The sequence below is a fragment of the Oikopleura dioica genome, chromosome 1, assembly GCF_907165135.1.
Source record: "Oikopleura dioica chromosome 1, OKI2018_I68_1.0, whole genome shotgun sequence".
NCBI classification, from domain to species: domain Eukaryota; kingdom Metazoa; phylum Chordata; class Appendicularia; order Copelata; family Oikopleuridae; genus Oikopleura; species Oikopleura dioica.
Window position 1 is genome coordinate 7,435,276 of NC_137291.1, and position 25,206 is coordinate 7,460,481.

At 40.8% G+C, this 25,206-nt stretch overlaps 4 protein-coding genes across 6 annotated transcripts; 3 read left to right on the forward strand and 1 right to left on the reverse strand.

Annotated features, from left to right (window-relative positions):
* The first annotated feature begins 3,364 nt into the window (after positions 1-3,364).
* LOC145711880 (uncharacterized) lies at positions 3,365-6,706 on the forward strand. The gene is made up of 6 exons (XM_081789569.1): positions 3,365-3,598; positions 3,679-3,882; positions 3,937-4,285; positions 4,358-4,853; positions 4,909-6,299; positions 6,348-6,706. The coding sequence occupies exons 1-6, from the start codon at positions 3,365-3,367 to the stop codon at positions 6,506-6,508; spliced, it is 2,835 nt and encodes a 944-aa protein (XP_081645695.1). The 3' UTR covers positions 6,509-6,706.
* A 1,787-nt stretch (positions 6,707-8,493) lies between these two features.
* Positions 8,494-9,923, forward strand: LOC145709370 (uncharacterized). Its single transcript, XM_081787055.1, has 6 exons — positions 8,494-8,929; positions 9,245-9,329; positions 9,407-9,462; positions 9,509-9,641; positions 9,688-9,801; positions 9,846-9,923. The coding sequence occupies exons 1-6, from the start codon at positions 8,676-8,678 to the stop codon at positions 9,900-9,902; spliced, it is 699 nt and encodes a 232-aa protein (XP_081643181.1). The 5' UTR covers positions 8,494-8,675; the 3' UTR covers positions 9,903-9,923.
* A 32-nt stretch (positions 9,924-9,955) lies between these two features.
* On the reverse strand, positions 9,956-10,448 carry LOC145711881 (uncharacterized). The gene is made up of 3 exons (XM_081789570.1): positions 10,292-10,448; positions 10,120-10,252; positions 9,956-10,080 (listed from the first exon to the last, which is right to left on the reverse strand). The coding sequence occupies exons 1-3, from the start codon at positions 10,439-10,441 to the stop codon at positions 9,956-9,958; spliced, it is 408 nt and encodes a 135-aa protein (XP_081645696.1). The 5' UTR covers positions 10,442-10,448.
* An 837-nt stretch (positions 10,449-11,285) lies between these two features.
* Positions 11,286-25,123, forward strand: LOC145695633 (protein quaking-B-like). Of its 3 annotated transcripts, none has more exons than XM_081772634.1 (12): positions 11,286-11,514; positions 13,171-13,330; positions 19,741-19,865; positions 19,912-20,028; positions 20,073-20,216; positions 20,261-20,398; positions 20,462-20,548; positions 20,867-20,929; positions 21,261-21,366; positions 22,179-22,310; positions 23,722-23,778; positions 24,722-25,123. In XM_081772634.1, the coding sequence occupies exons 1-11, from the start codon at positions 11,485-11,487 to the stop codon at positions 23,736-23,738; spliced, it is 1,119 nt and encodes a 372-aa protein (XP_081628760.1). In that variant the 5' UTR covers positions 11,286-11,484; the 3' UTR covers positions 23,739-23,778; positions 24,722-25,123. The 3 variants fall into 3 exon arrangements, with proteins under 3 accessions (XP_081628760.1, XP_081628762.1, XP_081628761.1); XM_081772636.1 differs by lacking the exon at positions 11,286-11,514 and adding an exon at positions 12,877-13,005; XM_081772635.1 differs by lacking the exons at positions 11,286-11,514; positions 13,171-13,330 and adding an exon at positions 17,279-17,494.
* The last annotated feature ends 83 nt before the right edge of the window (positions 25,124-25,206 follow it).

Genomic DNA, 25,206 nt, shown 5'->3' on the forward strand with positions numbered 1-25,206 from the left:
ATCGTCGAATTCATCATGTCCCTGTCTATCAGAAGATCAAAATTTAATAAAGCGTGTCCTAGCATTTCAAAATGAACATCTCCAAAAAGGCCGAAGAATTGCGAGAATGCTCCTTGCAGAATGAATTTTGCTTCTTCACCTGGTTCTTCGCGATATCCGACTAGACAGGAGAAAATTTAATGTATAGGATGATTCAAAACTGTTCCTACCTTGTGTACCAAAGATTATGTACGACTCGAGAAGAGCGAACATAATTTTTCTGTACTCAATATGCCGCAAAAATTCTTCAATCATTGCGGTCGTGACATAATCGACGAAGAATGTCAAATGCTGAAGAAAAGTCGAAGGCCCTCGTGAGTCGACAAGCAAATTCAAATTGCAAAATACACACCTAAGAAAAAAGTTAGGAGCTAATGTTCTTGTTACTCGAGATAGAATCATCGACATTGAGAATTTCCTACGCATCTGTTTTGTCTAGGATTCAATCCAAATTTGCCCCAAAAATTCCGTGAAGAAACTTACCCTCCTTGACTCTTGAACAAATTGTCGCAACTGCAATATTTTTGAGGAACATTCTCATTCGGATTCATTTCTCTCATCTGCTCGTTTTTTTTAAGTTTTTGTTATTTCACGATTATGGTTCCCCATTTCGCTCTAGAAAGAGAGAGAGAGAGCTCGAGTCAAAAAATAAGTCGCTGCCCTGCTTATTTTGTGTTGCCATGAAATCAAGAGAAATAACATTCCGACCACAAATGTGGATCTATTAATATATTATAATAAAAGTAAGTCGAGGTAAAATACAGTTTCTATGAGAGGTATAAAATAGTAGTGCAGTGGTTTAAAAATTAAAGCTACAGTAAAAAGAATTCGGTCAAAACCGCCATTTCGGAAGAAGCAGTCAAGGTATGGTCGATAAAGAAGGAAATTTATCACGTGAGTATATGAATTTTTGTCGCTAGAAATAAGACAAATGCCGTGTATTCGGTCAACCAAAGCTTAAATACGGGCAATTGGCAGATTTTTTGGCGATTTTTGAGGAGAAATATTGTTACTCACATGATTCACATAAAAAGAGCTCTAAGTAGTTGATGTTCAGGAAGAAGTTAAATTGAAAGTTTTAGTCCATTTTAGTCTTTTGTTCGGCCGGAGAATCATGATCTTCGAGTTCGGCGACTTCCACCCCGTCGACGGAAGCAAACGCAGCCGATTGGGGCCGCTCCGTTGGAGTTGGTCTCCTCGTCGTCCCGGTTAGCGGCTGTGGATTTTGGACACTTCTGACTCTTTCTCGGGTCTTTTGGCGAGTCGATTCTGTCTTGTGTTTTTTCGCTATCCTTGCCATCGTCGTTGAATTCTCCGAGAACTTCTTTCAGGTCCTTCCCGTCGTAGATTTCCCAAGGAGCCACTCTGTGGAGCTGCTTCTTTTCGAGCTTCGGCCGGCCTCGGCATTGAGACTTCTCGCCCCAAATGGGCAGCTCTGTGCCTCCTGCCGAGCTCGTAGCCGATCTCTGGAAGGATCTGGTAACCTCTTGGATCGAGCCAGAGGCTGCCTTCTGCTTGTGCATATCTTGCTTAGAGGACGGAATCTTCGCCGTTGGATATCTTTGGGCACACGCCTTGAACCGGGCGCGGCCAAACCTATATCAGAAAAAATGGCGGGAAACGCGTTTGACTGGCAAGTGAGCGAGTGCGCGCTCCGAGCAAGAGATAGATTGGCCCGAGGCGTAGAACGCTCGGCGCTAAAAAGAAAAAAGATAAAGCTCTGGTGGCGCTACACAACTCGAGCGACCGTGATTTACATAATTTAAATCACAACGAACGGCCTTTTTCGGTTATGTTTAATCTAGGTGTATTAATCTATAATTTTATATAATCCTCTTTTCAAAAAAAACCATATACGAAATCAAGATTGAAATTTTAAATTTAGTGCAACTAAAGATTTAGAAAAGCTACCGAAGCACTTCCGCGGATCTCGAGTGGGATTAACCTGGTCTCTAGTAAGATTTTGCCTGGTGTGAAAAAGGGGATTAGGCACCCGTGGAACAAGAAGACATTCTTAGATGCGCATCCGGATTGACGACGTCTTCCTGTGGTCATCACGGGACTCGTCCTGTTTCGAAATATTCTCACAGGAAACTGAAAATTAGAATAGTTTAATTCTTAGATTTGTGTTGGAATATCCAGCTGTGAGGAAATAATAGCGTGAGCACCAATATAATACTGGTACAATTTGTGGATTCTTATGGAATTTTCTTAATTCAAAATAATTTCCATCTTTTCCCTAAAACGTTCATCTGAGACTGTACGACGTATAGTTGGTAGTCTGAGGATTTTCCCGGGCTGAAAGCGTAAAAATGAGGTAAGATTGACGTTTGCGCGCAGTTTTATAGACAAGAATATTGATAGACACCAACAAGTCTGCTGTTCCTTGAATCTTCGTCAAGGTAATCTGCTAGTAGCTTTTTAACTAAAGTCTAGCCCTAAGAGTACGCTTTAATCGATTGATAATGATATGTAAATCGACTTATGTGCACTACTAATATTAATTAAGCGCTGAGCCGATCGACCTCTGGTTATGGTAATGGTATACTCCGTTTTTGGTCAATAAATGTAAATAAGAACACCTAAACATGTAGTTCGTTTCCATATTTAACACCCCCATGAAGCATTTGTTGGACTGTCTGATTTTTTCAAACATATTCATTGACGGTCGATGATTCAGGAATGCTAAAATTTCTCCTTACTCCAATTCGTTAGTAAATTCTGAACCGCCTTATTTGATGGAAATTTTCCTGTCTGGATATGAGTCTGATCGACATCGAATAATTAATCGAAAGATATCTTGGATTGACACATGTAGACATGGATATCTGACAGGGAACGGAGTGCTTAATATGGACAAAAGAGACACAGTGTCTTGATGATTCGTAAGATCTTGGCTAGGAATCCAAAAATGAACTGCTAGAAGAACTCTTGAAAAAAAAAATAGAAGTGACAATTGCTATAATTGAAGATTCAAATTCTCTTCCTTGATATCAATCCCAAAACTGAAAATAATCCTGGTTCAAATTTTACGAAGTTTGCCCTTTTGTAGACTCCAAAAGTAGTCACCATATCTACACGTATGTATTGGCCCATGTGCTGGCGCTGAAAAGCTAACCACCGCCGCGGTTGGACAATCGCCTTTTGTCGCGTGAACCGGTCGCTCTCTACCGAGTACCTAACGCGTTTAACGGTCTTCTAAAATTGTCAACATGTCGCCCTCGTCCACTTGGAGCGGGCACCAGTTGGTGTCTTTTTCGCTGATGATATATAACAACTATCCAGGAAACCGACCAGCTCATACCCGAACAGAGTACCACGCGAAATGCGACTTTTCGTAAGCTTCGCGACTCTGCTGGCCCTAGTAGCCGGCCAATTTGAGACATCCGAGTTTGACGCGACCGCCGAGCAAGATAACGGCTCTGAAAGAGGTTTCACGAAGAGCTTGAGCGCCCGAGAACGGAAAAATGAGAATCGAAAAGCTCAGATTGAAGCAGAAGATGAAGTAAAATACACGCCGAAGAAATTCCTTCAACTGGCTGAAGCAGAAGTAGCCATGGCGAACCAGACGGATAGTCGCCTAAGAAATAGGAAACGGGCCACATAACTTAGTAGACTGTTTGACACTTACCTAAAAAGGAAATTTTCTCACTCTTTGAGAATCGAGACACAAATGTGACCTCGGCGAAAAGACAGACACAGAGGGTGATTTCTATCGGCGTCGACGAGAGTATTAATCCTAACGATGTTTTCTATTCGCCAAAATTCATCGAAAAGCTCGAAAGAGATGGATTTTCTACAAAGGGTATACGACGAGCTCAGAGCACTCCCGAAGATGAACTGGTAAATCACAGATAATTAATTTTTTTGAAAAATAATTCTAATGCTTGTTTTCAGAGAGGCCTTGGCTCTTTGTACCTCAAATGGAACGAATTTTACAACGGAAAAATCGTCGTCCCATATTCCTTTCATCCTGACTACCCTTGGCCAGCACGAACCTTCCAGTACATAAAAGAGCTCAACAAAGATCTCGGATGCCTCCAGTTTTTCTACGTCCCTTTTCAGCGACTTCGAGTAGCTAACTACAAGTACGGTATTCTTTTTGTGCATAAACAAACTACTGGAATTCCTGGCTGCTGGAGTGCACATGGTCGACGTCCCGGTTTTTCCCCTGGTAGCTTCGGACCAGCAAAGTATGGAGCGAAGGACACGTGGCAGCTGCTTCAGATGGATGAGCTCTGTGGAGGTAGGATTTCCAAAGATAACTAATGCCAATAGAAGGTCAGCACAAGACTTATTCCATCAACGATACTTTTAGGGGATACCAAACACGTCGTTCACCATCAATGCCTTCATGCCCTTGGCCTCGCTCACGAACAACATCGACCTGATCGAGACGATTACATCAATATCTTTCCAGAACGATACCGAATGGACGTTCCCAATCAGACCTGGAAGTACAGCCTTGAAGACTGGGAAGACACCGGATTTCCATTCGATCTCAAATCTTCCATGATGGTTTCTTCTTACTCTTTCAAAAAGATGGGCGAGACAAAAGCGCCAATGACTCGAAAAGACGGGACAACTTGGGGCATGCACGGTATTGCCAGTACAACGGATATTCTTCAACTCAAGAAGCACTACTGCACCGGATTTCCAGATGTCCCAGAGAAGAAAGTCATCAACTGTCCGAACCCTGATTCTCTCGGTATCATTCGACCTATTTTCGCCGATCGAGTCTGTGACAGTGTTCCCGATTGTGAAGATGGAGCTGATGAGGACGGAAGAATGGGAGAATGCCGAATGCCAGCTGAGTATGTACCTAATTCATCCCTCATCCTTCTTTAGCAAAAATCATCATATTTTCAGACAAACTCCCAACGGCTGCTGCCGAACATTGATTGTCGCCAACGGTGACATCTGCAACTACCGAGGCTTCTTTATGGGCCGAGATGCTTACCAATGTCAGCGAGTCGCAAAAGAAACCTCTCGAACTGGAACTTTTGTACTCTACTCCCACTTCAGAATTTTCAACATCCAAGATAGAAAATTCAAGCGAGGATGGATTTGGTCGCGAACTGGTTTCGTCTCTGCGGGAACTCAATACTTAGGACTCAAGTTCTCTGACGGCAAATGCCCGATTGAAGGAGCACTGGATGACTGGAGAAACGCACCTTCAGTCTATTGCAAACGACTCGGTCTTACTGAGGCTGGAAAGGCGACTGTTGCGAGATTGATTGAAGAAGCAAAAGTTGAAATTGAGTTTGGTGTGAAAAATGAATTCGAACTACAAGTTGCAAGCTCTAGCACTTCAACCACCACAACAACAACTACAACAACAACTACTACAACCACGACAACAACCACGACAACAACGACTACCACAACTACTACTACTACTACTACCACTACTACGACGACGACGACTACAACAACAACCACTACTACTACAACAACAACGACAACAACGACAACAACAACAACAACAACCACAACCACAACTACGACTACGACTACAACTACAACTACAACTACAACCACAACCACAACAACCACGACAACCACAACGACAACGACAACCACCACAACTACAACGACAACTACCACAACAACAACTACTACGACAACAACTTCGACAACCACAACCACGACAACGACTACCACTTCAACAACTACTACAACAACAACAACTACCACAACTACGACAACCACGACGACAACCTCGACTACTTCTACTACAACTACCTCGACATCGACGTCCACAACTTCAACGACAACCACCACAACAACTACGACCACCACAACAACTACCACAACCACGACTACGACGACCACAACCACAACAACCACTACAACCACCTCGACTACCGAAAACATTAGTTGTTTCGCCGACTTTGCTGCTGCCTACCAGACTGATCTATCAACTTGTCCAGCTCCATCTTGTTCTGGATACCACGTTGAAGTTGTCGACTCCTGGGTTTCTCGCCTTGGAAAGAAACACCAATCATATGGGCATTCTCTCAAGATTCATGTCAACCAAGCGCAATACGATGCAAATGGCTGGACCATGGTCATGGCAATCAATTCGACTAGAATGTTCGTCTCGAGTTGGAATGTCTGGTTCAAGGATGTTTTCGAAGAGAGCGACAGGACTTCCATTGTCCTTCACCAAAAGCACTCTGATGAAGAAGAGCAGAAAGATCTTCATGGACAATACTCATTTAGCATAGTAATTGACTGGCTGCGCACTTCAGATCTTCGTATGATGATTTAATATTGTTTTGAACTTTTAACAAAACTTCCTTTAGCTCAAATTTTCTTCTTTGAAAGACGCCTGAACGACCTTTCCTGTGTCTCAACCGATCCAACAGGATATGCAGCTGCGATCGCGAAGCGAGGTAAAGTCAAAGACTGGATGGACGTCAACACCGTCGTCCTTACTGAGCGCGGCGGCCTCCGCGTAAAGTAAGTGATTCACCACGGTTTGGCCGGCCGTACCAATTTATAAAAAGAAAATCAACCAGCGGCGGAATACCCGATTTATATTCTTATATACTGTACATATGCATTTACTAACAAAAAACAAACACGCAAAAACGGAAAGTTTTTCACGGGGAAAATAATTCCGTTTTTAATTGACTAACCCTTTTTCAATAAACTAAACCAGAAAAAATCTGTATCAACAAGTGAAATCATATCCAGGAGCACCTAATCACAGCCAGCATCAGCTAATTTCCTCGTAATCAGCTCATCAGCTCGAGCTCGGATGCAGTACCCCGCTAAGATTTCCTAACCTGCAGAGATACGGAATGCTCTCGGGCACTTTCACCAAAGCATATATAAATCATGACTTCTACAAATTTTCAAAAACAAAAATACAAAATGAGTCAAACATCAGTCGCATTTCGAACAAAGTTTACACCACTAGAAGTCGAAGCCCTCAATGAGATCTTCGAAAATCACAAGCAGTATCCCAATCGAAAAGTGATGGAAAACACGGCCGACCTTCTCGATAAACCTCCTCAAGTCATCAAGAATTGGTTCCGAAATAAGCGAAAATCACTTCACTGGCGAAGAACCCGTCGACATCACAATCAATCATCGCCATCATCATCCTCTCTCTCGCCGACAACTGAGCAGGAAACTCCTTCACCACCACCACCTGCATCACCGAAATCAAATGACGTCCCTGATTCTCCCGCTTTCATAAAACAAGAGATCCAGCAGCCGGAAGAACAAGAGGAAATCAAGCAGGTTGAGATCATCCAACCTTCATCCCCCTTCAACTCGCAGTTCTACGCCGATTCGCTTCGAATAAACCAGACCTACTACCTCCAGCATTTTTTCTTTAATACCTACTTTCCTATCACATCTGCTTCTCCTGTTTTCTTTCCTATTTCTCAATAAATATCAAATCCTTATCCATGCTTCCATTATTGCTCAAAACTCTCCAGCATTGAACTTGACCCCGCGCGGCACTCGTGGTTGATTTAGTACCGCTAACTGTATAAAACTTATCACTCAGTACGAGAACTGCATTGCAACATGTGAAAAGTGTCTCAGCGTTGAGTCGAGGCGTCATCAAGCTGGCCCTGTGCCATGAATTGACACTTTCTGCATTTTCAGAAAGATCAACTTGTCTATTCTTCTGAGAAGCGAAGAGATGAGCTCTGAGAGACGGGTCGTTATTTAATGAGAAAATTAATAATGATCAGCTTTTTTTGGAAAAAAATTCTTGCCAAAATAATGAAAATTAAAATTCAACCATTTGAAATTCATCAGTTACATTCTCTCATATGTCAGAAAACTAAAAACTGAAGTTATTTTTACTGAACAAAAAAAACAGTAGCTAACTGAAAGAGCCCTGATCAGATAACAATGGGAGCAATTTTCATAGACTATGAATCATAGTTCGAAATAAAATATAAGTACCCAACGAAAAGAAACAATCAATCATCAACATCATCAAACATGAAAAAGTACGGACAATGTCCTCAGGAACTGGTCGACCTCCTCAGTAAAAAAGTCAAAAAGAACGACAGTAACAACTACAAGTACGAGAATCTAACAAATTAACGCCTTCTGAAAATAACCCCTGAGGACAACACCATCAAACAGCGAATTACAGTGAGTCAGATTATGAGGATCGATCTCCGAATCCAATAACTCCTGACAACCAAGTGTTCTATCCAGAGTCGCCGGAAAGTGTCCGTTCCAATGACAACTCGCCAAGGAATCGCTCAACATGACATTTGAATGTAAGCATGGAAAGGGAGTCCGCAATCCCACAACCGATGGTTAAAATCAATATCACCCATCTGAGTTAGAGCGTTCTGGTTCCAACTAGTTCGGAAACTCAAGAATCAATTCTTACATTTGATTTTGGTTTAACCACAAGAGGTGTGTATAAAAACTGTATAAAATGAAGCGAAAGAGTTGAGCGGAAATCAGAACGTCTGGAATCAGTCGATTCAGAAGAATAAAACTTGCCCAGAAGACAACTCGTGGCCGGTGGAAAAGGGATCATCATCACGATTTTCGCCTCTATTACCTCGTAACCGCTTGAACTTTACTTAAAAAGTGCAAGCTTGGAGTTCCGCTAATTGTTTACGAGAAAATTCGAATCCCTCATAAAGATGGTGATGGACAGTCTGATCACGCACATCCCAAAGAATCGCGAGCCGCTCAAAGAGATCAAACGCGTCTCCGACGTTGTGCCCTTGGCCAACTCAAAAGTCCTCCATAAAAACACGGCGAAATCAGTGATGACAGTCATTCCCCTGAAATTGAAGATTCCCACAGTGAGCGGAGAGAGTGTTCAGAAAAATCAGCAGCCAGCGATGGTGATGGAGAATCCTGTCATTCGCTTGCCACAAGAGTTTAATCAAGAGTAAGAAAATCATTTTTTTTGCTACACTCTTTCGAATTTTTATGACCTTTGATTTCTCTTCGAGTCAGAAGCCATTCAAGTTCACGTCAGGTTTCTACGAGTACGTGCCGTAGTACTGTAGATCCTCGACAATATTTTTAACAAGGTCGTTTTCGCCACCGTGAACTCGTTTTTTTCCTGCTCATCGTTGTGATAATGATAAATTGCGCCGCAAATTATTCGGTAATCGACGAGGCCCACTGGGACTCGAGGATGGCGGAGAACACGCGACTCGGGCAAGTTTGAGCGAGAAAATTATTTCAGTGTTAATTTCAGAGAACGACGATTTTCGGAAGAGTCTATTCCTTCTACTGTCGATTCGTCGGTTTACAGGACGCCCAGGGGCGAGAGCCCGCAATCAGTAAGTGGACAAGCTTATCAATTATTGAAGCTACAGGAGGATCTGTTTACAGTTATTAATTAATTCTTTATTCTTAGTTTCACGAATCAGCTGAACACCCGTTTCAGTCGTATCTTGGCAGAATGACTTCAGAGTAAGCGCAACAAAAAAATGATAAAAAATGAGCCTCTTTCTGCTAGTTTAGAGGGAGAAGACATAGAGGTCAAAATTTCAAAATGTCTGGATATCGTCAAAGAAGCCATCGTTAGTAGCGTTAGAGAAGAAATCGAACGAACAAGACTTGCGTATGAACAGACCGCGAATGAACTACAGGTTGATCAATTGATTATAAGAGCAAGCAATCAGTAAGTTCATTCAGTGTCTTCGAGATGAATATCGTCTCTGCAAATCTCTACTCACCGAATCCCAATTGCACCAATTCCAAAGTCAGCTTCAACTTTTGAATGAAAGAAGAAAAAGACAAATTGATCAGGTATTGCATCCTTTCTCGAAATTAATTGCAAAATTATTTGTAAGTCGACGGCAATTACACCAATGGACGATGGCAGAAATCACTTTTACGATAACTGCTGAAAATAAATTATCCGTCATTCGAAATTTTTACAATTTTAGGCAATTCAACTTTATTACTGTCTTGTATTTTGAAGGTATTCTCGTACGTACTGACGAACTTCATTCTCAGTAGATTTAGCTACGGCTGGTTCATCTTCTGGTGGACTTGGCATCACAGATCTCATCGAGTTATCAGTCGCTGAAAATAGTGTTTCAGATATTGAAATCTTGAGTTTACCTCTTTCTTGATTTTGGTTATTTTGGAGCGATTCGACTGAAGATCGAATGGGGTCCGCTTGCGAGTTCTTCAAAAAATCGCAGTTTCCAGTTCCAGAGATACAATTTCTCAACCATTCTGACCCGGGCCTCACCTATAAATAATAATTCGGCGATGATACCACCAAAATTACCTGAATGTACTCTTCGATAAAGGCGCTTATCGGCTCTCTCAAATGCTCGACGTTAGAAGGGACCTGCTGCCCTTCGCCAAACTGAGTTCTTCGATTTTGAACAGGAGCACAATATAACGCAGCTACTAAAGCTGCTGAAATTAGCTTCATCCTTCCAAAAGTCCTTCTCTCTCGTCAAATCTTGACTACAGAGCAATGAACCTTCAGACAGGATTAAACCTGGCATGTTTATTCAGGGCGACCAGAATTGAATATATGGAAAGCTATGTTAATTAAGTGATAAATGAGTTCTCCCAGACCAAGTAAACGTTCAAAATTCTATTTAAAATGAAGTTCGATTTGATAATCTCTTCCTTGATTTCAATAGCAAGTTTGGGTGAAATAATGAAGATTTTTTTTAAGTTTGAAATCGAAGAATTCTAATCTTAGTAATTTTTGTTTTATTTTTTGATAATTTTTTTGATAAAAAATATTCTTCTGTAAAAATCAAAATCTTTCACCCGATAGTTCAAGTAGAATTGCCGAAAATGCCGACCTGCCAGTCGACTGCGCTAGCGGTTGTCATTTCGGACTCCAAAAATGTTCGTCTTTTCAATCTTGATGCAGACAGTCGAGCGTGTACCTTGGCGTTATCAATCACTCGGCAGCTTCCTGCTGCGTTGCGTCTCTCCGCTGGGCTCAGATGGCGCTCGCGAGTCGTTCTCGACGCAGCGGATCGCCGCGCTCGCCTCAAATATTTCCCCTGATAACGATATAAACACATCTAGATATAAAATAAGAAAAACTAAACAAGTCTAAACTTGTTTCGCCTGGCAATAATAAATTCGAAGATTACGACGGGAGAGAGAGAGTTACGTTGGCACGTGTCTAGGGCAAGAAAAACGACAGAGAAAGGAGCAAAGATAAAGATAGAGAGAGAGAATCGTAAAACGACGACTCGTAATAAAAATAACGAAAAGGCGCAGAATCCCCATCTCAAAATCCCGCGCAAAGAATAAAAAAGACTCAAATCCACGAATCTCCATTCAGAAGATCCAAGAAGAATCATCAACGGAAAGAAAAAAACCGTATAGCGAGCTGGTATCAAATTGTTGATAAGAAATAAGGATCCCAGAGGCTGCAAGGGATCAATTAAGAAACAAGAGAGAGAGACGAGAAAAAACGTAGAGATAGTACAAAGAAGAGAAATCACGATGCCGTCAAATCCTAACGATGTCAAAATGGTATGTAAGAAGCGGACCCCCTTAAAGCCGGTTGTCCTTGCCGGAGATTTTATCTGATCCGCGAAATGATCCGCATAATTTGTGAAAATCGAAGTTCTGAATCAACAAATCACGTACCACCCAATTAGCCTGAATGTTTATCAAAGACCTGGCTAGGCAATTCCAGCGCTAGAATGACAATAGCAGACCCCACAAGGGGTAAAATACCTATTTAATTAGTAAGAGTCAGTACCCGCGGGGCAGAGTCGCGCAGGAATGTCGACCACGATCCTTCAGATCAGAGTCTCTCAGTCCGAAAACGCCTCAGATAAAGAAATTTAATTCCTGTCTATATTTTCAAATAATAACATCATTTCCCAAGGCCGTAACTGATACCAGACCGGCCATAAAGGAAATCTTCGACGTCTTAAATCGCTTTCATAGCAATTAAAATTAACGTAATTCATTGATTCAAAACTTATGATAAGTTCAAGAATGGCCGGTCTATCAGACCGAACCTTCGGCTAATAAATAATTTCATAAAACTCTCCGAAATTTTAACGACCCGTGCTAGAGCAGATTTTTTATGAAAAGGACCTCCGTTGATGACCACGAAAGCGTTTAATTTTCGTTGCGGGTTGTACTCATCAATTATTTTTTTAAAGTCTATTCGTAAAGTTGCGTTTTCTTGGACCGATTGATGTTTATTGCATTGCCCGGTCATAAATTTTGAACTCTAGAATTATGACAGGTCTAGCATACGGGCCATTCAGGAACAGCCCCGTGAGAATAAATTGCTTTACGAGTAATTCTCTAATCCAGTGAGCTATTCAAAATACTTTCCCGCGATTTATGAAGGGATTTTTTAACCCCTCAGCGCATTTCTGCCAGTTCTGCGGGCGCAGGGCATGAACTGTAGATTCCCTTATGCTTTATGGTTAGGGTTAGGGTTAGGGTTAAAAAGTCCGCTTTGATAACTCTTGGCAATATTTTTCGCAGGTCCGATATTGTTGATGTCACCAGTCGGTTTCAGCAAATGAGCCTGGATCAGTGCGGACGATTATTTTACATAAGTGCTCACCTTAACAACTGAAACCTGATATGCCAAGGATCAGCCACATTTACGGTCAAAAATTGACTCGATACTTCAACGCCCTACTTTTTTTGCAAATTAACAAAAAACTCAATTAATTTAATTAACTATCTACCAATTCAAATGAACTCAGAGGGTTGTTGCGGAGGATCTTGTCCGATGTGACGCGTTTTGTTTGCTCAACCCTTGTTCCACTGTAGCTCTGGGTCGAGGGTTTTGTACTTTTTTGATAAATGAAAGGCTCGTTTAGCGATAGTACGTGAAAAGACTCGGCCAGGGCCCGGTGTCACTTTCTAACAGCCACCTAAAAATACAATCATCCAACAATTACCGTTAGAAATACAACTCTACTAAGAGAAACTGCAAGTCGAATAAGGGAAAGAGAGAGATAATTTTAAAAAGAAGACGAAATTTTAATGGTAAATATAATTTCTGTCGAATAGCCATAAAAGGAATTTTTTGTTTTATTTTTTAATTTTATGTTATAAGAAAGTCTAGTAGACAGATTCTAGAGAATGAAAAGGAAGCAGCGAAAAAGATATTTTGATAATAAAAAGTTCAATTTTTTGACGACAACGTTTCAGTTCATGAAAGAAGAGCAGTTCATGATGCCGGCAGGATTCGACGAAAACGACAAAAAGACGCGTGACAAGTGTCTCTATCTGAAGCAGCTCCTGGCAGATAAACGCACGATGGCCCAGATGCCCGGCGCTTTCACTCACCTTGACCGCCTCTTAGACGATGGTAAGTACCAAAGAACTTTTTATTGAAAGATTTGATATGAGAAAATGTTTGGACAAAAGAGTAAAAAAGTAAAATTTAAAAATCCCCGTGTCTAAAAATCAAAACAAGAGGCATCATTTTGAAGTGCTCCCGCGGTGAAGGCAAAGCCAGCCTCCAAGTGCCGCGAAAATATACGAAACAAGGGGCGGATTCAGGCTCAAGTGCGTGCACCAGCCCGGCTTATCTGAATCCCTTCGTTCTTTTGAACACCTCCGTGGAGGAATTAGATGCGAATAAACACCACAAAAATATTTTCAACAAAACACTTTCTTTCTTGGAAACTTTTCAAATCTGGTCTTTCTTTTCAAAAAAAGAGTAGAAATCGAGAATTCAAATCTGACAGTAGACTTTACTTACAGGCTTTACATAGTGATACCCTTATTTAACTTGACCATAAATGTGCAAAAATAGGGAGATCACTATCATAATTCTTGGAGAAAACGGTCTGTTTTGGCTCTTAAAATTTCGAAAAAAGAAAAAAAAGAAAAGCTTGGCTCATTAATAAAATAGTAAAAGACAAGGAAATTCTAGCCGCGCGAGCAATGATCGAGCGCCACGGGGACGTCAAGATTGATCGTCATGTTTCCTGGGGCGGAGATTCCTTCTAACTTTGAAATTGTAGCTTTCGTCTAATTTTTAGAATCAACTCTTGATAATCAAATAATCATAAATTATCATTTGTCATCTTTTTCTTCTTTTTCACCCGTGCTATTTTCTTTCGCAAAACACTTGTCACGTGATTTGAGATTAAAAAAAGAACACGATAAGACCCGCAAGTTTGACTAAAACAAAAGACTGGTAAGGGTTGAGAAAGTACCCAAAAAGTTCAGCCTGGGTATGAGAGAAACATAAGAGGTAGGAGCACTTATCATATCACCTCTTGAGTAAAATTATCTGGGACCGGCTTTTTGCCGGAAATAGAGTTATGATTTTTCTTCTCATAAAAATCCTGGGTTAAGAAGAGACGGGACACAACAGACTTTGCGGACTGTTTTGGTGCTCTATCAAAATTCGGAAGTTTTATGATGATTTTTACAATTGCAATTGCCAAGGGTCGATAATTTCCTCGAGTCCGACTCAATCACGTTCGGGCTCGTCAAGCTTAAGGGCCTTGATGTTTAACGAGGCTGATCATTTATAGCGCGCTTCTAAATCATTCAAGGTCTAAAAATTTTAAAAGTACGATGAATAATGTTTAGTAAAAATTGCTCCTCAGGAGCCGCTTCATGTTTCTAGCGCTCTTTTTGCAAATCGGATTTGATTCACTTGCTGCTGACGATATGCAAGTCAAGCGAAGCCCGGGACAGGGATTTTAAATAGGGCTAGAATGATTAAATTCCAGAAATTATTTTATCAATTTTTTTTTGAAAAGTCACCCTTTTTTATCGTTTAAAATCGTTTGAGACAACAAAATTCTATTTTAAAAATCGGGTCTCGTTGTAAAATTGTGTTTCGATTGATTGCCAGTTTTTTTCAATCAACTCGGCCCGCTGTAATTTCCCCCGAGGCGCGTGTTCTTCCCTGGCGGCCGCTCGTTCTCTACGTAAAATGGGGCTTGATTTGTCAACTCTGGCGGCGCTAATGAACTCGGTATCTCTTGCCAGAAAGCGCGTACCGCAAGGAAACCAAAAGGCACGCAATCTCAGCCCACAACCTTTGGCTTATCGACTTTATTGGGAAATTATTACGCCTCAAACTATTGATACACTTACCGACTTTTTTTACCGGTGGAATTTCGCATCAAATTTTTATGACGCTGGAAAGAATTTGTACCGCATCAAAGATCTTAACCCTGGGCTCGGCAACCTGTGTAGAAAACCTGAGTAAGGTTCTGAAGAGCTAAAATGAAAAGCCGCATAGCGGCTTTTTTATAAAGGAAGCCGCGAAGCGGCTTCCCAATTCATTCACTATAATTATTTTTAAAATACTCGCGAAGCCGCTTTGCGGCTTCGTTATTGAGAAAGCCGCTACGCGGCTTTTCATTTTAGCTTTTCAAAACCTTACTCAGGTTTTCTACACAGGTTGCCGAGCCCAGTCTTAGCCCTTCCAGGCACTTTTACCAATTTAGGGGTAGCGAGAAAGAAACTGTTTATAACCGACTTTTTGTGTTGAATAATAACCGCATCGTGCAAATGCCAGGAAGCTGGGATCGGAAGGCTGTTTATCGAAAGAATGCTTATCATTTTTTCGAATCTTGAATTCCGAATTTGAAAAAATGTAGAATTCGAACGAGACCGGTTTGTTTGATATTGAAATAGAAAAAAAACGCAGTTGGTGTTTTTAGTTTGGAACAGGTGTTTTAATCTTTCATCCACTACTTGAATCGCTCAATGACCAGCTCACTTTTGGTACAAATGGACCCTCGAGCACACGCACAGACGGCAAAATATAACTTCGAATAACTAACTCCGTCTTGCTGTTAATTTTTTAATTTCTGAAAGAGTCTCAATTTTAAATTTTGCCAACAAGTTCATTTCTTAGCAATCAATTTTAACCCATTACGGCTCTTGGACCATCTTTCTGGTTCAAGAATTGAAATGAAAATGCAAAATGGTTGACTTTTCTTTCTTCAAAAATCTTTTCAGAAAAGCCGCATGCGGCTTTTTATTTAAAAAAATCAAAGAAACAACCTTGATAGTAAATTTTAACCCATTACCTCGTTTGGACCATCATCTTGGCTCAAGAATCAAAAATAGTGAAAATTTCAATTCGCCAAAAACTCTTTTTCAAAAGCCGCATGCGGCTTTCTTTTCTGAGAAAAGAAATGACCCTAGTTGTAATCAGTTGAAGAAAAAGATAAACTAAAATAACCATACTAAAACTCTCCGTCGAACTTCAATTCTTCTGGCCGTACTTTTATGCACATAATTCTTCGATTGCCATCGGCGCATATGTATCAGCCTTTTTCTTTTGGTTTATCAGCGGTGGTGTCCCGCGGAGCGCCCTCTTCCGAGGCGCCTTGGCTTTGAGTTTCTGGGCAAGAGCGGCTTGAGCGCGCTGCTGAGCCGCGCTTGGGTCCATTCACTTTGTGACTCCCTCTGTGTTCTTCTCGCCTCTGTAACGCGCCAAGAAGAAAAAAAAAAAACGCGAAAAGTGAATTTCCTTTTTTGAAAAAAAATAACAACAAGACAAGAACAAAAGAAAGAAGAGCGCCGAAATTATAGAGCTCGCAATAAAAGATCAAAGAAACGAACAAAACAAAGAGATTTTGCAAAAAAAGAGAGATAAGAAAAACGCAGAAAAGAAACAGAAAATAACATGCAGGGGCCTCTGCATACGATCGGGGCAGCTACAGTAGCGGCACCGTTCAAGGAAAAGGGCCATAGTATCTGACTCCTCAATTTCAGTAATTGAAATTAACGCTTGAGTAGTTTTTTCATTACTCAGTAGTGGCGATAAATCACTGATTTCCCTACCACTTGATGCTTTAATTAATATTTAATGGAAGCACTTTTTATTGAATTCTTGAGATGCTGGATTTTAGGTTCAGAAAACTCAAGAATTTGACTTTTGTTTTCGACCTTTTTTCGCCATTTTTTGTTCTTAAAATTTTGGATATTTTTGTTGTTCCCATCCAAAAATAGGTTCAAAAAGAGCTTTCCGCTCTTGACCACCCAGTACCATGAGTAAGGAGTAACCGGAAACGACCTCTCAACACATGTAGCCAAGGTTGAGGAGCATCGTTGCGAGTCGGGTTACGCGAGCTGACACTTATCCAATTTTATAAACTCGTTCTCACGATAAATACGCCGCATTATGACTGATTAAAAACTTGTTAACACTCGACTTTCGCGCTGCTCAGTGCTCGCATCCGGCGGCGAATGTTTCCGACTTAAAAATGCACCATAAACATTATTACTCTTAATTACAAGCATTTTCATTGGAAGCCTAAACTTGAGGTACCAAAGTAGCCCTTCCCAAAGCCCGCCGAAAAGCCACTAGAAAGAAACGGAACCCAAATGAATTCGTCGACGAGATCTTCCAGTCCCCTCGATAGACCTGCGGCAAACGCTAGTCCGCAGGACAAAGATCGAGCTACCTATCTTCAACAACTAATCAAAGACCAGAAAACTTGCCTTAATTACCCTAATGTCTTTCATCACGTGGAAAGATTATTGGCCGATGGTGAGTTTCAAAGTTATTCTCATGTTTTTCGTTATCGTTTTTACAGATGAAGATGATAGCTCATCAAAGGTGGACATAAATTAGCTAGACTCTATTGTTGGTATAAACTTTCGAGTATCCCCATAAAGAAAAATTCAAATTTTTCATACGATTTATATTCTTATGGTTTCCATTAATCTTCTTTTGACCCGTGAACGGCCTCTGCTTGCAATTATTTAGAGTTTATCTTTTGGCCCTTTTCAACTTTCAACGCCCTTTGTCAACTTGAGAGCAAGAACTGATGGGTAGCAACTGGGAAATATCTGCAAAGTGAAGGGTGCTGTTATTTATGAGAGTTCAATGATGAGAGTTTTTTTCGGGAGTTTAAAAGTTTTTTAAAGTTGATCTCCCGCGGCGGATATCATTGCCGGCACACGCTGGGGCGGACATTTAGTTCGTATAGACGCCCCTCTGCGCGGCTTTAATCACATCGTGTCCATGAACATCGAGCCAGGCCACAATTCACACCACTTAGCCACGGCTCACTGAGTGCTAAAACTGACCAAGGCACTCTTCTCCCTGACGTGATAATTGAGCGCTAGAAGAATTCCGAAAAGGAATTTCGAACTGTCCAAAACAGACAAGGCACAATTTAAAAACAGGAAACTTGATTTTGGGGGTAATCTTTTATGAACTTTCCAGATTTCCTCACCCATTTAGTCCAGTATAATTGAAAAATAAGGGTGGAAAAGATCATCCTTGTCTGGCCGTTTTTATCGCGCCGCTTTTCGCTACTGCCTAACCGAGTTTGCAGATTATAAGCAGCTCAACAAAATGAACTGCTGGGGGTGATTTGTGTGTTCAGCCAGGGCAAGCTCGACAAGCTTGTTAAGGTCATCAAAGTGGTAAGTCGCGTGGCTTCCGCCGAGAAAGAGTTAGACAACTGACACCTTTTATCCCCAAAAAGGATATTTCCCTGTCATAATAAACCGGCCCCCGTGCTAACTCTTGTTACTGCCTATATCCCCCTTTCTTTTCAAAATACAGCAGTGTATCATTTTCCAAAAGAGCGCTAGAATGATTCGAAAATACGGAAAAATCGTATGCGAAAAAGTTCACCATACTCTTTTTTCAACAATAATAGTAATTTTTATCTGAGAAGCGGACGAGTTGAAGGGTAATCTTAGTTGTTTGTTGTTGGCGTTGTCAATTATCCGCTTCAAGAAATGTATACTTTAATAAGCGTAAAAACAAAAACGGCTCCGGTGGAGCTACTCGAGTAGCGAAAACAACGTGCCCGCTCGGCCTGATCCGATGCCCATTGTATTTAGTCACCAGAAAGTATATAGTTTCACACAGCCTTTTTCTACGAACCGCTATTCACCGCCGCCAAGATCATAACTTTTCAAGAAGAAAAAAAAAGCTGCTCATGGGAAAAGAATCCTTCTTGATTCATTTCTACAGCCGAGAGCCATTATAAGACCACCCCTAAAATCTAAAAATATTTTCCCGAATTTCGGAAAAAGCGACCTTGAGTTTGACAGTTGTTGTGTTTTTGACGCGTGCTCAATTCGAGTGTATGTGAGAAACATTCCGGTACGCTTGTTAAGGTTTTTCTATTTGAAATTTGCAAGAAGATTAGCTTCAAACATTCTCAAAGACCGCACAGCTGCGGCTTACGTCAGTTTGTTGCATATGAGACATTTTTTCGCAGTATAAAGCGGCAACTTATTAACAAAGATCTTATAAGAAAAACCTTAAGGGTATCGAGTTTAATCAATCTTGAAGGAGAAAATGAAGCCCTTGGACTAGACAGGGCCCAGATCAAGTCTCAAGTGGGCAGATAAATCCACCTCCGAAGGAAGGGCTCTAAATTGCCGCTAATTGGGGGCCGATTTGTGGCCCATTTTCTACTCGAAATTCAAGAAACTTTAAGTTCATCACAGTTTTATGATATCCCCAGAAATGATCGTTTTTTACTTTCAGAAACATAAAAACACTGAGGAAGGCCCACTTGCTCCTCCAGCCAGTGCGCGGAGGAAAAGGTCGAGCAGTTATTAGCGTCAGCCCGGTGAATTATTTTTGAATTATTCATCACACACTGACTTTACATTTTGGCACCTTGGCCGAACATTTGATTTTTCAAAACAAAAATAGAATTTTCAAAAAATAAAAAAAAATTCAAAAATACCAACTATCAAAAAGTTCAATAAAAAGATTCTTCGAAGAATTCAAAAAATTGAATAAAACCTCATTTTCGGCTTCAGAAATCGTCAAAGTCCGAAGCGTGCTATTCCAAAACAACACAAAACCTCTCGAACTGCCGACTCCAACTGGGAAGACTGTAACTCTTTCGAAAAAAGTCTTTGTTCCGGCAAAAGATTATCCAGACGTGAGTCAAAGCTACAATCGCAGAAGTGTCTGAGTGACTATTTTAGTACAACTTTGTGGGGCGAATACTTGGGCCAAGAGGACTAACCGCCAAACAACTCGAGCAAGAGACGGGTTGTAAGATCATGGTGCGCGGAAAGGGCTCGATGAGGGACAAGAAAAAGGTGAAATTTCTTCACTGTGCATTTTTTCAAATTCTTCATTTTAGGAGGAGCAAAACAAGGGCAGGCCAAACTGGGAACATTTGAATGAAGAACTCCATGTTTTAATCACCGTTGAAGATTCCGAAAACAGAGCTGAAGTCAAATTACAAAGAGCGACGCAAGAAATTGAAAAGCTCCTAGTTCCACAGGTAAAAATGCTTATTCCAACAAGAGGTACAATCTCTTCCTTTAGTCCGAAGGCGAAGATGACCTGAAAAAGAAACAGCTCATGGAACTGGCGATCATCAACGGAACGTATCGAGACAATTCGAATGGAAAAATGGCCGCAGCAAACGGGTTAAATCGGTTAACGATGCCCGGTCTTCTTCAGGCACGGATCAGAACCATAGTTGAACTTGTCGCTTCTAAAAGCTTTTTGATGATCCTGTAAAAGTCGACGAACCCAGCATTCCGTCTTCCAAATCTCATGACGCCCATGGCTTGCGCTCCTGGCCTTATGAATACCTCAATCCTTCGCCCAGTAAGTCCAAGTTAATTCTGTTTGAGCTCAAAATAAGGCGACGAAGATCAAATTCTAAAAAGAGATTTCAAGTAGAATCGCTAAAAAATCGTTCCAAATCAATCCATTAGCGTTGATCGACCAATTAGTTGGAAAAAATCGAAATTGCCAACGAATTGGTAAAACAACGCAAATGGGTTAATTTGTTAATTTTCTTGAACTTTCCAAATTGATTAAATTTAATCAAATCAGCCAAAAGCGCTTATAAATCACGCCATCGAATTCTTTACAACCGCAAATCAATGTTAAATAATCAGAGAGTTAAAAATTTTCGTTCAGCCCATTTCGATCAATAGCAGCATGCAAAACATCGAGCAGCCGACATTATATTATGCACCTATGGTTACGGGCTGGTCAATCTGCGGCGGCAGCTTTTCCTAATTCAATTAGAAACTTAGAAACAAAGTTAAGCCTAGTCCGTTGTTCATCCTTTTCTTCGCTGGTAATAAGAATTGGCACATGCAAGGTGTCAACGGAACATTTTTAGGAGCCAGCAGCTGATTCACACGTACTGGCGACAACTGTAATTCAATCCTTTCTTACAGTTGTTTAAAGCTAAATTTACTCTTAAAATCGAGAAGCCGCTTGCGGCTTCGAGCTTAAAAATCTAAAAGCCGCGCTTTCTCGAAGCCGCAAGCATCTCTTTTGTGAATCCATGACCAGCCCTAGAAAAGACGCCAGCCAGTATTCGTACGCGACATTAAACGGCCTAAATGGTCTAATGGGCGCAAATGGCTTGGACTACGCCTCCCAGAACGTCTCGCCGAACGAAATGATGGGTGAGTCGCCTGGAGGAATGCCACTACCCGCCTCAAGCTCGAACGGGCATGGGCACCTACACAGTCAGTCAGGCACGGCGCTGGGCACCATGGGCGACCTGGTGCACAGCCGCGGGCACAGCCACCACGTGGTAGCCAACGGCAACTGAAATCAACAATGAGTTCATCCCCCAAAAAACAAAAACACATGGACAAGATGCCATTTTAAATATTTTTGTATTTTTCAATTACTATTATGCATAAAAAACGAAAACTACGGAGCCGGTTGCTTATTTGTTATTATTTTCTGCCAAAGTCTGAATTGCTCAATTTTTTTTCAGTACGAGTTGGTCCGCTTTTCATTCATAAAAAAATATTTTTTTGTTTCGAGAATTTTATCTCACACATTCCTCCTCCTGTACTTTATAATTTAAAATTATTATTTCGCGATTTTTAAATGTGCAATTTCAAAAACCCCGAAACTGGGCGTCAATAAAAAGCCGACTTGAGAACCCTATCCGACGCAAATGAAGAGCTTTTTATTGCCGCCCGGTTATTTTTTAAATTACAGTAAGACTGATCTTGCACAAGTGAATATTTCTCGGCCTTGAAGGGGCTGAAAGTGAAACTATCTCATCATGAATCATGACACCACTCTATCTTCAGTCCTTAAAAATCCCATGACAATGAATTTAAGGCGAATCCCCTTAAATTAGGGCTCTCCCCACTAGAACAATGAATCCCAGACTCGTCATTTTGGGCTAATAGTGCCATAAGCTTTATTTTGAAAATATCAATGCTCTCCTCAAATTTCAACCTTGACGCTTTTTAAGGATCAACTGGTGTGTCGCAAGGATCCTCGTCAGCTGGGCCGAGCGGTTCGGGCGGGCCGGGCCCCATCAAGGGCGCCCGGACTAGCCGGCCGACTCTCCAGCCCGGGCAGCATCCGTACGCGAGACCGAAAGGTACAGTAAGCTAATTTTGAATTAAGACCCCCGCTAGATCATTTTTTACCGAAACCCCTTAAACCGAACCACATTTGATCCTATCGCTCTTCAACCATTTCCATTTTCCTCACGTGACCTGAGAGATCACGTGGTGAAATTATCCTGTGTGCCTTTTGAACACTCTGTGCCTTTTCATCCGACCTCTTTTCCTTTTCATCCCTTTTTTAATCTTAAAAAACGATGAAAATAAAAGTTGGTCAAAATTTTAATTTTGCAAATACTCCATTTTCTTATTTCAACTTTCCTTTCTTATTTTCATGAGACCATGACTCTTTTCAACCCTTTTCTGTGAAGCAACGAAGCTAATCTAAGCTATGTATGATAAACTTGTTATTTTCCAATTTGTGACAAAGACTCTTTCTCAATTTTGCAAAGATCGTTATTTCAAAACAACCAAAAAAAGAACAAGAACAAAAAAAAACTCTATCAAAGTGCCAACTTCTCGACCTGCAGGTGGCCCGAACCTATCCTTTCGAAGAGGGTTGGGGTAGGGTTAAAAACGGTACCAAACCTACCTACACACCAATTTTCTGTCACCAGGCTTTTCACTATTTTTATAGATTCAGAAAAGTTAATAAATTCGGTTCAAACAAAATAAAACAAAAACTTTGGAAAATCCAAAATATGGCAAAATGTACAGGCTGCTGGACAAAATACAGGGCAGTGAATACAACATTTTTATCAACATCTTGGTGTTGATTTACGATCATTCGCGTAAATCAAAACAAATCTAACCCAGTTGGTGTTTAGCGTAATTTTTAGTTGGTGCTCAACCCATGCCCGCTTACTGGCCAAAATATTGGTCACTTCGCGCGCAGGGGTTGAACTTTTTAATCAATGATCTGAAACTTGGCTCTCTCTCTCCTTAAAATCTTGACCCTTTTTTTGGAATTTCGATTTGTCAATTGTACAACCGCTATGCTTTAACATCGTCATGAAAAGATTTCTTTTCGATATTGCTGTTATTTGCATGAAAAAAAAAACAAATTGATTCATTTTACTCATATTCTTACTTTTTCCACACTTATTTCCACGATTCTCATCAATTTTGCTACTGGCTTTGAATTAAGGGTACATCACCATCTAACAGACAACGGAGCAGGAACAAACTTTCGGATGTTCCATGCTCCGTAAGTTGGTAGTGGTGCACGCTTAACAACTTCCAGTAACATCAACATTCGTTCGTCTGATAGGATCACTACTCACCCTCAATGTTCTAACCCCGATTCCACCAGTTCAACGCGTGTTCAACAAGTTGATACGCGTTTTCCCCACTGACAAACACCCCCTTAGGAGCAACACTAGAATATAATTAAAAATATGAGACCAAGTTTTTCATAATTTCGTTTACTAATGTTTATATTCTCAGGTGGCCATAACCACTAACTCCGGTGATTCATCTCCTCACAACTTACAAATCACACAAAGGGTGGATGCAGATAAATAACAAAAATAGTTACAAGTAGTGAGATTATTACAGTAACGAAAATTGTAGTCCAAAATCGAATAGAAATTACATTTGAGCACGCAAATTTAATTAACGCTGATTGTATTGATGCCGCTCAATCGCTCCAGATTTCATTAGAAACGCTTCGGCCATTCCCTTGAGATAGAAAAAAGGGATGACCTCTCTTTTCCTCGCTTTTCTTCAAGACTTTTGTCCTGAAAAATGATCAACATAGAGTTGAATAATAATTAACTAAAACCCTTTTTGGTGTTCATAACTCGGTGTTTTCTTTACTAAGCTGGGTGCATCACAGTAGTAAAAACAAGTTCTACTGCCTGGTCATATAAGAAGGGTACCTGGGATGACTCATCTCAGAGCCAAGTCTTCTAATTTGACCAGGGAGAAACTCGTGATTACCGACCTGGTCATTTGACGAGTTCAAAATCTTGAATCAGAGTCCGTAAGTGATCAATTTTGGCAGCCAAATTGAAACCTACCTCTCTGCGGGCTAATCTGACACTATCTAGACGGGCTCTAGCAAAAAAGAGAGACCCTTATCAGCTTAGCCACTATTCCGATTCAGTGGAAAGCCTACTAAAGTAGTTATGGGCTCGTTTGTAATTAAAATTTCTTTCAAACAGAAGAAGATGATCGTAGTCCTTGAGATTATTATTGCGCCTCCTAATTTGATCCAGATGCTTTGTGGCGTCACGTGATCGCGCATTAGCTAAGTGGGATTTTCTTCTCACTTACTACTCGTTCTCTTCATAAGAAAAACCGAACGAATCATCCGTCAAAATAGAGCGCGGAATGTCTAATTTAGTAAAAGTAAGAAATTTAAAGTGGCGAAAAACGAAGTTTTCATAAATATCAAAAAATGACTTGATAGCAAGGAAGAGTATAAAAATCTGCATCCCCGGCCAGTGCCTGAGATTCTAACCGTTTTGGAGCTGACCTGCGCTGAGCTGTCGCCACTAATCTAACAACTCCAACACGCACACTACTACTCTGCTTGCAACAACAAAAAACAAACATCAACAAAAATCTAACGTCCGCCGCCAAAACACACAAAAGTCTTCAAGAAAAAAACAACACATTGTGCTTGAATTTGTCTACTTTAGATAGCCTGACTCTGATAACTAATTCCGCGGTGCCTCTTTTCTTCAGATATCTACTGTATATATCAGTACGTAAATGTGGACAGGAATGGAGGCCCGACTACCTAACCCATGCACCTGTACAAAGAAACCTGTATTTAGCTGTATCTTTGGACACAGCAGCCAGCAGTCTTGCCTTTTAACCTATTTCCATTGATTTCATTTCACGTATTTATTCCTACTTGATGCAGTAAGCAGGATTTTTTACTATTATTATATTAAATAATAAACAAAAGAATATAAGAGAGAA

Bases quoted from the DNA above. Each gene is read 5' to 3' on its own strand.
- LOC145711880 (XM_081789569.1), top strand. From the start codon at position 3,365: ATGCGACTTTTCGTAAGCTTCGCGACTCTGCTGGCCCTAGTAGCCGGC. The intron at 3,599-3,678 runs GCGAACCAGACG...TTACCTAAAAAG, and splicing joins CTGAAGCAGAAGTAGCCATG to GAAATTTTCTCACTCTTTGA. The intron at 6,300-6,347 runs GTATGATGATTT...AACTTCCTTTAG, and splicing joins GCTGCGCACTTCAGATCTTC to CTCAAATTTTCTTCTTTGAA.
- LOC145709370 (XM_081787055.1), top strand. From the start codon at position 8,676: ATGGTGATGGACAGTCTGATCACGCACATCCCAAAGAATCGCGAGCCG. The intron at 8,930-9,244 runs GTAAGAAAATCA...TGTTAATTTCAG, and splicing joins CCACAAGAGTTTAATCAAGA to AGAACGACGATTTTCGGAAG. The intron at 9,330-9,406 runs GTAAGTGGACAA...CTTTATTCTTAG, and splicing joins GGGGCGAGAGCCCGCAATCA to TTTCACGAATCAGCTGAACA.
- LOC145711881 (XM_081789570.1), bottom strand. From the start codon at position 10,441: ATGAAGCTAATTTCAGCAGCTTTAGTAGCTGCGTTATATTGTGCTCCT. The intron at 10,253-10,291 runs GTAATTTTGGTG...TATTATTTATAG, and splicing joins TTATCGAAGAGTACATTCAG to GTGAGGCCCGGGTCAGAATG. The intron at 10,081-10,119 runs GTAAACTCAAGA...CACTATTTTCAG, and splicing joins TAACCAAAATCAAGAAAGAG to CGACTGATAACTCGATGAGA.
- LOC145695633 (XM_081772634.1), top strand. From the start codon at position 11,485: ATGCCGTCAAATCCTAACGATGTCAAAATG. The intron at 20,217-20,260 runs GTAAAAATGCTT...CTCTTCCTTTAG, and splicing joins AAAAGCTCCTAGTTCCACAG to TCCGAAGGCGAAGATGACCT. The intron at 21,367-22,178 runs GTGAGTCGCCTG...ACGCTTTTTAAG, and splicing joins CTCGCCGAACGAAATGATGG to GATCAACTGGTGTGTCGCAA.